The 15,400-nt window shown below is 38.2% G+C and overlaps 1 protein-coding gene across 3 annotated transcripts in view; it reads left to right on the top strand.

Moving 5' to 3' along the window:
- Positions 1–15,400, top strand: part of cngb1.S (cyclic nucleotide gated channel beta 1 S homeolog) — a 69,337-nt gene that overhangs the window by 16,325 nt on the left and 37,612 nt on the right. For all 3 annotated transcript variants that reach the window (XM_041561258.1, XM_041561257.1, XM_041561256.1), the window contains exons 15-17: positions 277–343; positions 2,592–2,628; positions 8,098–8,220. In XM_041561258.1, coding sequence (XP_041417192.1) covers positions 277–343; positions 2,592–2,628; positions 8,098–8,220 — 227 coding nt within the window. The remainder of the gene's footprint in view (positions 1–276; positions 344–2,591; positions 2,629–8,097; positions 8,221–15,400) is intronic.

Below are 15,400 nucleotides of genomic sequence, written 5' to 3'. Positions count from 1 at the left end.
AATTAGCCTGAGCGAAGACCATCTTCGCTTTGATTGCCGAAGTAACGATAGCGAAAATTCACCAGCGTTTGGCGTACTGGACGCAACTTCACATTTTAGTAAATTAGCGTGGTCTGAGCGAATTTTCACCTGGTGAAGTGTTGCGATGGCTGCGAAGCCGTAGCTGGCGAATTACTTACTAAATGTACCCCTATAAAGGAAAGTTTTCCACAAAAAATATTTGTCTTTTGAATGTCTCTTTAACACTGTTCTCTTTGTGAACTATTGTATCTGCAGGGTTTTCAGATGGATTACACAAGGTATAGAGAAGGTTATTCCCCAACCATCTGTCATAGCAAAGCAGGTAAATACCATTCCTTGGGGGTTAAAAATACTTCTTACTTTAGTAGAAACATCATATTGGTTGTAGCACATACTTGCTAGCAGTAGATATACAGTATAATACAGTATATGCACCAGGGCTGTCATCAAGAATTACGGGGTCCCGTACAACATAATTATCTGGAGCCTCCTATATTTATATACAGTGTATATAAATATATATATATATAAAACCAGGCCAAGGAACCATATATATACTGTAGCTTAAAAAAAAGCACAGATAGGATGATTAAAATATGTTCAAACAATGCTAAGTAGCCCTAAGGCAATTTTATTTATATTAAACAACAAATCAAATAACTAAATACTAGAATTTCTTTCCCTTGTTGAATCAGTGACAAGATAAACTTTCCAGTCAGCACATGCATGTGTGCAGCAACATTTCCGGTGCTTTTTGAGTGTTACGGGGCCCAATAGCTGTACTCACTTTCTGGCACTGGCAGCAGTGCCGGGCCAGGCAAACCAGCTGGCCGTTAGCAACTTCGATCCCCGCCACAGCTGTGTGCAATGGCGCACAACTGAGGGTGCGCATGCGTAATTGTGCGTAACCGTGCACAACCGAGGACACACATGCGTGGTTGTGCGCAAAGCACTTCGACTTCACAGAGCGCACCCACTTTTCAATGTAGTTACACTTGCCAGACTAGGGGTAGGCTGCATATAAGGTAAGTGCCTAGCGCCCCCCAAGCTTTGCGCCCTAGGCACATGCCTCTTGTGCCTACCCCTAGTTCCGGCCCTGACTGACAACCCGCCTGTGATTAGCATTCTTACCAATGGGAAGGCATTTGGGGAGATTAATCACCTGCAGCAGAGAAGATTTGTCGCTTGCCGACTATTCTCCCTTTGTTCCACCACCCTTAGAGCACCGCAGCTTGCTCAGTTCCACAGTAACTGCTTGAATTTCAGCACCTCTGCCAGCTTCTCAGCATGAACATCTTGGTCTGCGGGACACATACAGGGGAATGTAATAAAAGTTGCAAAGAGCAAAACAATTCGCACCAATAAGACTAAAAATCCACATCTCGCAATGTAATATTGTTCCTTAAACTGTTATTGCATTGCGAATTTTAATTGCGCATTGCGAATTTTAATTGCGCACTCATAAGAAGTGCTTGAAGGTGTCGTAATCTTTTGGAGCAAACATAACGACTTTTTCAGTAAGAAGTTTTATTACATTGACTGCGCATTGGCGCAAACTATAAAATTCGCAAATGGTCTTTCACTGTCGGAAGTGGTCGCTAAACAGTTTCCGGGCTCGCAAAAGCTATATTAAATTCGCACAAAGCAAAATTTGTTCGCGCAAAGGCATAACTTTTCGCATTGCGAATAGTTTTTCCGTTAGCGATTTTTATTACATTCCCCCGATAGTGTATATAGCACATTTTAGTCTTACATGAGTATAATTCACATTCACAGCTTTCACTTACTTAGACCTAGGGAAGAAGTGAAAAGAATTAAGTAAAGGGTCCTATTGTGGTCTGTGTCAATCACCACTCCCTAGCTTGCACCACTGTATGATGTACAATAGTGATGTGCGGGCCGACCCGATACCCGCGGGACCAGTGGGTTTACTTGCGGGTCGGGCGGGTTCAGGTCCACCTCAGAGTGCTCCTCGTGGGTGGCGGTCGGGTGCGGGTTAAGCTCTTCTTCTGCTCTCCCCGCCCGCCACCTTCAAATGCCGGCATCCGACTTCCGGGTTTCCGGTTTTATAGTGTCGCGTCTGCTCGCCCCGGGGCGACGCAGGTCTATAAAAGGACCCCCTGAAGTGGGTGCAGGCGGGTGCGGTTATAAGCAGGGCGGGTTAGAGTTGGGTGTGGGTCAGGGAAACCCTTACCCGCACATCACTAATGTACAAGTTAGGAGATCGGTAGTTGGTGGAAGTGGGCACATCTGTGTGCGACCCTACCTCATGAATGCAGCAGTCCCTAACAGTGCCTCTGCTGCTTCTGGCTAAGCTAAATCCATTCCATTAGGGTCTGGGCAGGAAAGAGAAACTGCTGTCGAAATCTCATGTCCAGTACCTTGTAAAGATGCGGCCCGAGAGTGGCATGCTGCCCCCCAATCTTTGCTCCCCTACGCTTGGGCCTTTGTGGCCTGCCCACGAATATAGGCCTGTGTAAATGGCCCCTCTTATCTCCCATTGCATTTGAATGTGCGCAATTGTATATAGTGTAAATCAATGTTCTGACAGGTTGTTGTCTTTCTGGCAGGATTCTCAGACCATCACCCTATGCCCAGTGGAGGAAAGTAAGTGGTTGTTCTAACCTCTCATATGTACGATATGTGTTACTTGTGAACAGGTGCCACATTGTGGGGGGGAATGGATGTTGTTATGTAGCAGAGGTCAGAATGAGGATTTGGCTCTGTGTTTTCCAGGTTATAAGCACCTGAAATATTGTGTTATTTGTGTGCTTCACTATTGGTATCAGTCAAAGTATGTATATATATATAGAGAGAGAGAGAGAGAGAGAGAGAGAGAGAGAGAGAGAGAGAGAGAGAGAGAGAGAGAGAGAGAGAGAGAGAGAGAGAGAGAGAGAGAGAGAGAGAGAGAGAGAGAGAGAGAGAGAGAGAGAGAGAGAGAGAGAGAGAGAGAGAGAGAGAGAGAGAGAGAGAGAGAGAGAGATAATACACAAAAGCCATGAATATCTTGTAAATTATATCCTTATAAACGGTGAGTTCTGATGTCAAACGGTGAGTTCTGATGTCAGAGTTCCATGACCTGTATAAAAACACTCGGCCTTCGGCCTCATGTTTTTATATGGTCATGAAACTCCTCGGTAACTTATAATATCCTTATATTTTACAAGAGGGGGTACTTTATTCACTATATATTATATACACAGGACAATTGCCCAAGGCCCCAATATCAGGGGGCCAAGGGCAATGCCCATGGTCCAACAGATTGGATGATACAAGCAAGAGCAGTTGAACCTTTTTATGTTAAGGTTTGCCAATGCTATCACCTTACACAAAAATAAGAGGCATCAACAGGTGATATTTTCATTCCTGACAGATGGATTGAGATTGAATGGAATCATATGATTGCAGATACACACAAAGCTATTTTTGGGAAATTCACTGGAAAGAATTCCGGACCATAATGCTCAATGTTGGGGAGAATATAGACACAGACACTTGTACGGATCATACTGTACATTATAGATGCAATACTTATATCAGACCAAGTGAAATTGTGATATTCATTGCATTAAACAAAGCCCCTTTTTGTCAGCCCCGCTCTTTTCATGGCAGTCTGGCCCCTCAAAGGACTTCCACCAATTATTTCCCCTTTCCCTTTGATGGCAGTCCTGAGTTCATCAGATCTTCTAAGAAACACAAGTTGCTGATTGCAATCTAATTTGCAATGAAATGAGATGAAATCATTACAGTGCTTACTTGATGGATTTCAATCAGTTAATGAATAAGTCAATTTGAGTGTGTGTATATATATATATATATATATATATATATATATATACATATACAGTATGTGTCTTTATGCCCTGAGACCATGATCCATAGCTCTTACTCCCTCGCTCACACAATTGAGTGGCTGCCAGTGTTTATAGTGAAAACTTTCAGTTGATATGGCCATTATAGAGTCAGATGACTAGATCTATTTTTATTAAGGACTGAAGGGAAGGGGGTTATATAGCTCTGGAGTTTCTATTAATTGTCTTCTTTTCTCCTTTGTTTCAGAGGGGAGTGGGGTTTAAAGATACCCCTGAAACAAATGGAAAAGAAGACACTGGAAACACTTCCCTCCTATTGCCCAGCTTGGATAGAGACACAATAAGACAGATGACAGTTGATGTAGAGAATATTTGTAGTACTGACTGTACAATTTGAAATTAAATGAAGACTAAACAATATGCTCTTCTGTCCATGACAGAATTCATAGCTCAAAGCCCATTGCTCACATTTCAGTTAATAATGTGGTAGCTGTTGTAATCAAAATTATTAAAACTTTGTTAACTTTGTTAATGTTGCAATATTGGGGAATGCTTGAATTTAGGGGATTTGATTAGCATCGTTACGCCATTGTGCTTAAGTTACAAGTAGTGATTATTTCTTTAAAACATCAAAATGCATCAAACAATGTTGCCTCTAAGAAGGATTCTCAGAAAACATGTTAGTCTGGAAAGATGAAATATTTTGTAAATATGTTTCTAGTCACTGTAATAACATATTTTACTCATACCAAACAATTTCATGTTGTACTTTGAATCACCTTTTCATTATTTTCAACCTGCTAATACGTTTAGCATTGGAGAAGACTATACATTTACCTCGCATAGATACAATCTATTATGTCACATACACAAGAAGACATACGCTTACTCAAATATTTTCAACCTAATTGCCTGATCAAAGTTCTGTGTTGTTACCACTTAGAATGTAGTTTTCCAGAGGAATCACAATAAGTCATTTCAGGCAGCTCACCTAATCTTCTGATGCTTCTCATTGCTGTGTGTGGGAGGAGATTGGTTCCCACAAGTGGAGGGGTCTTTCCCATCCTTTGTCATATGATCATTTGCTCATACCTGTATTTAAAAAAAAAATGAATCAGTATAAATTGGCCAGCTGAGGTTGAAAAAGACACAAATGCATAAAAAATATAAACTTTTGCTTAATTAATTCCTACTTGGTTTCCAGCTGACTCAAAAGAAATGTATCTTTTCTCTTTTGTTTGGACAAATGGACAGACACACATGTTATTTAATTATTAATTAGTGATGGGCGAATCTCTCCCGTTTCGTTTCGACAAAAAATTTCCCGCAAAATTCACGAAAATTGTGAAATCGGAAAGTTCACGAAAAAATCATGAAATTCTACCTTTCACACGAAAAAATAGAGCAATTCGAACCTTTTCACTATAAAATCGAGCAATTCGATCCTTTTCACGAAAAAATTGTGAAAATCGGAAATCGACGCCAGGCGAATTTTTACCAGCGAATTTTCGCAGGAGGTTTGCGAATTCGTACCAAGCTCATTTATTCACCCATCACTATTATGAATTAATACAGTACTTATAATTTAAAACAGTATAATATTAATATGGCTAGTTCTATTAAAGAGAGAGATTTCTATTATTTCTATTAAAGAGAGAGATTTCCTTTACAAACAGCACAACTGTGATGTATTACACAAATAATAACTTTTTCAGCAGGTTTATATATTTGATTTTGTTTTTTCCCTAAATTTAAGCTTTTAAAAATTACTATTATTTTCCAGTGTTGTGTTTACCAGTAGCTGCTCTGTAAGCTTGGACTCTGTAATACAGTGATTCAATTTGGTCCATTGGTTGATACATTCATTGATGAAAGAAAATTAAGAAAAAGTCATTATTTGTGGTGTACTTTGGGAAAGAAAGTGGTCTACCTCTTTAGGCATACCGTACAGCAGGGTGGCCAGTGCGGTGATGGGAGTTTAAGACCCTCAAGTCGACTCTCTGTTCTATAGGTTTGCACTTCCTTGCACTTTCTTGTTTTTGGTTATTTATTTTGCACAAATGTGTCCACTGACGAAGGGGAACCCTGGGTCTGCTGTATATAGAGAAAAAGGAGTCTGTACCTGTTAAATGCAAAAGTGGGATGTTCCAAGTATTTATTCAAGGTGCAGTCACATTCACATGTGGAACAACCATTTTGGAATTGGCAACCTCAAGTGACCTCAAGTCATTGCTTGAAGAAGTGCTGAACCTTTTATACACTGTATGCAAGAAGAGGCAGAGAAGTACCCAGGGGCGTAACTATAGAGGAAGCAGACCCTGTGGCTGCAGGGGGGGGGGGCAGGAAGTATAGGGGCCCAATGAGGCCCTTATTAATGAGTAATTGTAATATATATTGGTAAAACAGAAAAACCTCTGGAGAGTTTGGGGACCCCTCAAATTATTTTGCTGTGGGGCTCATTAACATCTAGTTATGCCACTGGAAGAACCCTCTGTTTTAGTACATAAACCTTGGGATTACTGGCACTTCATAAGGTGGCGTTAGCTCCAGGGTTCCCACATGGGCCTGCATCAATTGACGTAGTGAATATGTGGCTAAAGAATTGGGTCACACATTATTTTATTATTATTCTACTGTGTGTAGTCAGCTGCCTATCTGCAAGTACTTTTATCTACTTGTAGTGACAATACCAAATAAAATATAAATGTTGTAACTGAGTTGCAGTGAATATGTGTGGGGAGTCTTCTGTGTAGCAATGTGTCTGTCATTGATTTGTGTAATAAAATGGCAAATCTGAGGCTTTACGCTGCTGTAATTTGTAATATTTTGACCTAACATTCTGTTAATAGTTAAAACCTAAGCCATGGGCAAGGGTTGCCCATCCTATGAGTGTGAGTAGGGAAGCAGCACTACACCTTGACACAGGCCTTTACTCACAACAGCAACAAAGAGAAAAGAAAGAAGATTGGAAGTAGAACTACATGAGAAAGTAAAGAGGGAAGGGAAGAGAAATAAAAAGCATTTCGAGGTTGGTAGGACAACTTAATAAGAGAGAGGATAGTGAGTGGTCATAGCGAGCAGTATATAGGAGTGAAGAGAAGATGGCTAATATAGGTATATATATATATATATATATATATATATATATATATATATATATATATATATATATATATATATATATATATATATATATATAGTAATAGAAAACAGGGAATGTGTGAAAGGAATTATAAATATTAAATAAAATAAAGTGGTGGATAAGATTGTTTGAAGTAGACATGTTTGAGAAAGAAGTTCAGTTACAGAGAACAGTGCTAAGATATAGTGGTTTGATTTAGAAGTAAGGGAAAAAGAAATAGGGGATGAGGAAATAGTGATTAGTGGGCCCCTCGGTTCCCAGTTTGCTGAAAGTTCCTCTCTCCACCACTGGAGCTAATAGAAGCTCATTCCTGTATGCAGCTCACCACCCCATTATGAGGAGAGAATAGTACAGTAAGATTGCTAGAAAACTCAAAATGCATATTTTAAGTGCGGCAACGCAAGTAAAGTCACAATGGGGCTCATTTATAAACAGTGGGCAACCATTGCACTTGAGCAGTAACCCATAGCAACCAATCAGTAATTAGCTTTTTTTTCCGACAGCTGCAGCTTGACCACTGAAAGCAATCATCTGAATAGTTGCCATGGGTTACTGGCCAGATGCAAATTTGGCCACTGTTTATAAATGAGCCCCAGTGACTGCTTACTGCAGATACATTCTCTTTAGCTGCTATTACATGTTTTCACTGAATGTCACATTATATTGTACACGTGGAACTCTCTAGAGGGCCTGTGGGGCACTACATGTGTGTGTATATGAAGAAAATGTTCACATCATAGTTTCTGCTTTGCTTGTTATATGTAAATAAATAAATATACATATGAGAGCAAAATGTGCAGTCCGGTTAAACCAATTTAATGCAGAGGAACCACAGAATGACACAATATTGGGTTTCATTAGTAAGTGAATTCAAAATGGTTAATTACATTGATTTGTGTGTGTTAAACCTTCTGATTTTACTGTTGGTGTTTATTTACAGGTATATCATGGTGCCCATTTAGCAGAGTAAGAGCTAATTTGTGTTATATTGTATTTTGGTGCAGTTGTGTACATTATCCTTTTTGTGGTGTGGCCAAAGTACTGTGCACACATTGAACTGTCTGTTGTTCAATATATTTCTGAATGTTTAAAGCAAATGTAGGCTGTCTTTCTCCTGTGCAGTTTGTATCCTGCCTCCCAGCCCTGATGATAATCTGCTTGTGGAAGACTTAGAAGATGTGGATAGCCATGCAGATGAAACAGGACAGTGCACAGCTCCAGCACTAATGGATACTGAAGAGGAAGGTAAGAGGGATGCTGCAGCAGGTGTTTACAAAAAAGAAGAAAAAAAAAAACCATGGCACACTCAAAAATGTTTATTGATACAAAAAGTTTTTTTTTAATTTGTCATTTGAAAAAGATGTAAATTTTTTTGCAATAAATCAATACATTTTGAGTTTGCCCTGGTTTTTGTCTGCTTATATGTTTGAAGAACTGGGTAAGCCCATTTCTAGTGTTGCATTTCACAACATAATTTAGGCTGTGCTCCATATATACATTGTTTCAGCAGGCAGCCACAAAATCTGAGGAAGATGATCTCCTCCTAGATGTCTGACTAAGGGCTGGGACACACTGGGCGATTTGGGGAGATTTAGTCGCCTGGCGACTAATCGCCGCGACTTTCCACGACCAATCTTCCCCGAATGCCTCCCCTCGCTCTGCACCTGGCTAAAATGAAAAATCGCCTGCGCTAATCACATGCGGCGATTCATTTTCCGAAGTCGCCCGAAGTTTCCTCGTGAGGCAACTTCGGGCGACTTCGGAAAACGAATCGCCGCGTGTGATTAGCGCAGGCAATTTTTTCATTTTAGCCAGGCGCAGAGCGAGGGGAGGCATTCGGGGAGAAAAGTCGCGGCGATTAGTCGCCAGGCGACTAAATCTCCCCAAATCGCCCAGTGTGTCCCAGCCCTAAATCATCACAAACTATTGATTTATGCTAAGTGGTTAGTGTCAAACATCAGCAATGACGGTACTCCAAGGTCTCCATCATTCACAGGGTCTACTTCTTATACTGTTCTATCCTTATCTTTCAATAAATAAATAAATACAATGCTAATCATGCTACTATGTAATGCTAAATGATGCTAACCTGCTAATTAATAGAACCTGCAGCCAAATATAATTGTTTATATAATGTCCCAACATTGTACCCAATACTCTCCACATAGCATTCAGCATCATACATATTTCTTTAATTAACAATTTATGCTTTGTTCCTGGTTGTTTTGACAGAGGCCTGCCGTATATATATATATATATATATATATATATATATATATATATATATATATATATATATATATATATATTGATTTTAAAGCTTAATTTTAGGAATTTTATTCACATAATATAATAGCAATATTTAAAAATGAAAAATAATAACAGAAATAAATTCATAACTTGTCATTACTTTCTTTACATTTTCGTTACAAACAGGAGACAAGCCACATTGCATTAAAGTTTCTTTTCCGGGAAAGAATAAGCTAGTATGTCAATGCAAATTGATAATTTTGCTTAGACAATAAACAGATCAAGATAGACAAGGTGATCTACATATAGACAAATGAGCAATATTGTTCATGCATGTACATTTTGTCCAAGATTTCACAGTTAAAACAAAAATATAAAAGAAAAAAATACAAATTATAGATTTATTTAATAAACTCCACACATTATGCAGATGTGTGTTCCTTATGTTTTGCAAAGATATTTTAATTACAGTTTCACTGTGACTTTTGACATGTGAACTGCAAGAGCAGCCTACAGCTTCATGGTCATAAAAGGTTTAGGTAAAAGTGGTAAAAAAAAATTATTGATTTGAATACAAATTTAATTCCTGTTGTAATAAAAAATCATAACGGTCTTTATCATATTTTCTGGTACACTAGTAAGTTTTTGTGCCATTGCTTTTTTTGGGGAGGGGGGTTTTATTTTTTTTTAATATTTCTATGTGTGTAGTTTTCATCAGGAATATTGTGTGGTTCTCTAGGGAAATCTCATACTGACTAAGCAGTTGTTTAGGGCTTCTGAGCAACATGGTAACCCCATGCCTTGCTGCTCCCTTTCAGGGAGAGCTCCAACCAATGCCCAGGAAGAAATGTGCAGAAGACCAGAGTGTGGAGAAAATGATTTGGAAACCGCAAGTAAGACCTTTAGTGAAGAAAGTCCAATTTACAAGGATTCCATGCAGACATACATTGCAATGATGCAAAAATGGAGCTATCAATTATGTCTGAAAATAATGAACTTGAACCTATTTATGATGAAAGCACTGTTCAGCTTTTAGAAGATGGGACAAATCTAAATGCCAGGTTACAAACAACAGAAGAAAATTTGCATATTAATGAAATAGCAATACAAAGTGGACAGAATGAGATACAATTGAGGGGAACAAACCAGGAACACATAGAAAAGGATATAAAAACTGGATCAAGCAGAGAATGTGAGCAAATTAAAGATGCAAAATCTGAGAAAAATGGACATCTTGGCATAGGCCAATGTTTAAATGACAATTCAGATCAATGTGTAGAGGGATGGCAAAACCAAGATAAAGAAGATGAAATGAAGGGTGATGAAATAGGCAGCAATAATTCAAGAGTATTCAACACTGATAATTACATTGTCCAGTGCAAAGATAACTTTAATGGAAAAGTTGCAGATAATAGCCTGAGTTTGGAAGAACAAACACACCAAATTGTTACTGAAGGCCAATCTCTAGGACTGGTGCAGATACAACCACCTAAAGAAGAACAAAATAAACCAGAGATGATTGCAGATATGCCATATACAAAAAAGAAAATGCAAGAACATAAAAAGACAGAGTATTTGAACAAGCCTCAGCCTGAAGTGGAGACTGAGTCTGAGATGGCGTTGCATTTCCACTCAACAGAAGACATGACTTTTCAATCTTATGGGTGTGAACACAATCAGCAAGCTATCTGGGAAGAACAAAATGAGCAAGAGACCATTAAAAAACAGAGTCTCTGTGAATTACAATCAGAAAAAGAGATAAAGGAAACAGAAGCCCCATATGAAATAGAAAAAATTCCTACAGTTAGGGAAAACCTAAACAAGACTTCAGAAGAAACAGATCCAATGGAGAAAATAAAGGGGAAAATTATGGAAGATACAACGAGTGTGGTAAACATTGAATATAAACATACAGGATTTGATGAAAAAGAAGTTATTGAAAAGATAGACATGGACATTCAACCCACAGAAAAGGGGCTAAACACATGCGTAAAAGCTGATACCCAACTTGATGAGGACAGACATGTTGAGACTGAGCAGCATCATACACAAATTAAAATCAGAATGTGGAAGAGAGACAGCTATCTTTTGATGAGGATCAGCAGATACAAACCGAGGAAAGAGAGACCCAAACTGATGAAAGATTTAGTCCACCAGTACAAAAACTAAAGTCTGAGCATAATGAAGTGATGTCTCAGCATGAAGAGCTGGTGTATCATAATAACGATAAAGACTTCCAACATGAAGAAAATGAGTCATGGGATGAAAGCTTAGAGAAAACGTATGAAGTGTCCCAGGATGATGTCATAGAGTCTAAACACGAAGCGTCAGAATTGCTGCATACAGAGCAACAACCTCAGGAAAGCGAGATCCAAAATGATAATGAGTCTCAACATGAAGGTGAGGATCAGGATTTAGAAAAAAAGGTACAGAATGAAAAGATAAAAAGTGAATTTGATGAGATAGGGAGCCAAAGTCACAAAAAAAAAGTGGAAAACCAAGAGGAAAAAAACAATGAAGAAATTAAGCATAATGAAGTATTTCTTGAACCAGGAGAGCATTCAATCACTGAACTTTTATATCAAAAAGATATGCAATCTGAAGAGAGAACTATTCAGCCCACAGTGGAAATACAAATCCGTGACTCAAAGAAAAGAGATTCTCTTGAGCAGCAAAAAAATCTAATTGACGAGGAAATGAATGGAAGACTGAGAAAAGACAAAAATATGATTGTGGAGACTGATTAAAATCATGACAGAATTGATGCAAAAGAGATGCATTGATTCCTAAAGCCATATGTTTTAATCAAGGTGAGTCCATTCACACGCAAGCACAGTTGGAGGAAATAGCTGGTATGGAAGAATGAAAACATAGCAGTGCAATGTTGGTATGACATAAGAACTGTGCTCATGCATTATCCTATGAACAAGCAAGATAGACAGTAAATCCCACAGATTCTTTTATATAATTTTTTTAATTCTCCTTATTGATTTTGCAGAGTTACACCATGTGATCTATAACTAAACTTATAATATTCAATAAAGTTTTTCAAAGCAGCAGACTGTGTTTAGTGTTGGCGTTTTTCTTCCATGTCAGTTGGAAGAGAGACCACCATATGGGAAAAAAGTGAGATTCAGGTCCACATTTATTTGGCAAGCTGCTAACATGAGTAAAAAAAGTCTTCTAGCTAAATGAACTATTACTGTCAGGAAAAGTCCTTTTTCTTGCTTGTATGGGAAATGCATTTCCAATAAGTTATTCAAATGTTTTCTCCATCAGAAAACCATTGCTATAACCTGCTGACTTAATTTTATAACTGTTCATGGGTTGGTGGATATATATATATATTGTATGTTAATTTAGATTGAAGGGGTTGAATTAACTTTTAGTATGATGTAGAGAGTGATATTCTGAGACCATTTGCAACTGGTCTTTATTTTTTATCATTGGTAGTTTGTGAGATATTTACCATTTTATTCAGCAGCTCTCCAGCTTTCACTTTCAGCAATGTGGTTGCTAGGGTCCAAATTACCATGCACTGATTTCACTAAAAATATGGAATATGAATAGGAGATGGCCTAATTAGAAAGATGAGTAATAAAAAGTAGAGATAACATACATTTTTAGCCTTACAGTGAACTTGTTTTTTTAGATGGGGTCAGAAGAAAAAGGCAAATAAATAAAAAATGAAATAATGAAGAGCAACTGAAAGTTGCATAGAATTGGGCATTCTATAACATTCTAAAAGTTAACTTACATGTGAACCACCCCTTTAACAAAAGTCACAGACTGAAGCAATAGATCACTAGACAAGATCGCTATCATGGCAGCTGGCAGGGGGACCATGTCACCTTAAGTCTACTGCTAAAATAAACCTTTAGTATAGGATTGTAAGACAATCTGCAATACCACCTAGATTGCTCAGTCTTTTTATAAAAAATTAAACTCTTGGCTGAAATTCTACCTCTCCCGGGGTCCTAAATATATAGTAAGTAGGGGGTTAATCTTTATAATTGACAATAGGTTGTGTGAATCTCTGACTTCATTAATGTGTATAACAACTTCCACATCATAGTCTGCAGATATCAAGGATCTCCAACAACCTTGTAATGGAAGATTTAAATATATGTTTATTGTATGCATTATATAATTATATACAGTATATTTTATATACAATACAGCTTACTGAGAGATATATACAAATATACTATACTATATACATGTACTGAAAATTAAAATCTGATTGTGATGGAGGGTAAATAAGCAGGTAGGATGTCCCAAAAAATTAGAAGCTAATTCTAACTCAAAAATAATTAATTAGAGAGTTGGGAAATGTTACTGGCATACTGTAGCAAGCTTTATACTTTAAATCTTTGCACATGAGCAGGGGTGTGTGTGTGCAGGTTGAAGCTGTTGTTTGCCCCAGTCCCCCCTTGTTACACCACTGATATAAGGGTTTATTTACTGAAGTGCATTGAAACAAACAGACATAAAGCACCATAAAAACATATATACAGATGTTCTTATTAAAGTATCTAGTCCAGAACTGGCAATCTGCAGATTCTGTCAAATACCAGAGGGGCTGCTGTAAAATGCCATAGACAGTCACTATTTATTGGGCCTGTGGGGCCATTTGGACCACTGTTTTCTTGAAATGCGAGGGCCTATTTTGAATCTCATTTTTCTTGAAAGTATACTTCATTAAAACATACCTCCCAACTGTCCCATTTTCTGCAGGACAGTCCCGATTTTCACAGCTCAGCCCGTACTCCCGGGTTTCTGAATTTCAGCACTGAACAGCTGCACATACATACATTTGTAACAATTTAAGATAATCAAAGATATAATTGTAACTAATAAGATAAGCCATTGTCTTGGGAGAACTGAGACTTGCTAAAACATGGCCACAAAATTCCCAGAAATATGTTCAAACTTTCATAACCTGCCAAATTTTGTAAAACGGACATGGAAATTAGAAGATGTGGCCATGAAATGGTGTGGTCAAAAACATTTTTCTATGTTAGGCGCAGCAGATGTGTTTGCCCCTCTTTACATTTTTCAAATGTTGGGAGGTATAATTAAAATACCTAATTGTCAGTAGATGAATCATTAGGTGTACCCTGATAAAAATCTATATGTGCTGGAATTAGCGATGAGTCTCCAATGGATGAAAAAATTGTTGCATGTCAAAAAAAAATTGTCGCCCATAGACTTCAATGCATTTGACATATTTTTCTCCATTTTGCAAATTTTTGGCAAAGCAAAATGGGTCCGATTCGCCCATCACTGGCTTGGATCTGCTACATGAACTAGTAACGTGTGTAAATGCTACATTATAAAATCTTCCCTTTTCAGTGGTTCCCAATGACTGCAACATCATGTGTGCCTCACACTAAAAGTTCATTCAAAGGTGAAGTACCCCTTTAAGCATGGGCTATTAGAAAGTATTTAGAAAGCTATTGGAAGTATTATGGAATTCATTAGAAGGGGTACGTGTTAAAGTTACCAGAGACACATGGCAATAGGGACACCATCAAGCTCCGGCTGGGAGAGATTCTTAAGTTCTGGTCGGCAGCCTCTTACATTACCCTTTATTTAAGGTGCTGAAGGAAAGGGGACCCGTGTCAGGGCTCTGAAGAGCAAGGGCACGGAAAGCCAAAAGGTGTCCTTCTCAGGAAACTGCCACATAAGTTAGGATTCCCCTCAAAAGCTCAGATATACAGTAAAACCATCTGCATTATTCTATGAAGTCACTCCTGGATGGCAGGCTTTATATATCACTGTAATTTAAAGGTACATTGTCTTGAAAATAACTTTTCCACTGTGTGTGTGATTGCGGATCAGGGAAGTTCTCAGGGAAGGGTATTACAGTGTAGTCTGTACCGACCCTGGGTGAAGGCACGCCGAATCATAGTATACCCCCGGTAGCGGAGACACAGGACTCCTGTAGTGCCACAAGGAAGAAAATCAGTGACAGACTTCTTGCAGTTGCAGAAAAGGGCTACACAATGAAAGGCTTCCTGCAGTTTGAATTATTTATTACTTGCCTTCATTTTCCCTAAAATAGACCTTAATGAATCAACTAAGTTGGATCTATGCTGGCTGTTACCATATCTATGCACACTTGTTCTCATTGGCTTTTAGGCTGTATGTATGTATCTTGTAAATTAAGTAT

This window comes from Xenopus laevis, chromosome 4S (assembly GCF_017654675.1).
Source record: "Xenopus laevis strain J_2021 chromosome 4S, Xenopus_laevis_v10.1, whole genome shotgun sequence".
NCBI lineage: Eukaryota > Metazoa > Chordata > Amphibia > Anura > Pipidae > Xenopus > Xenopus laevis.
This window is presented reverse-complemented; position numbering and strand designations above follow the sequence as displayed.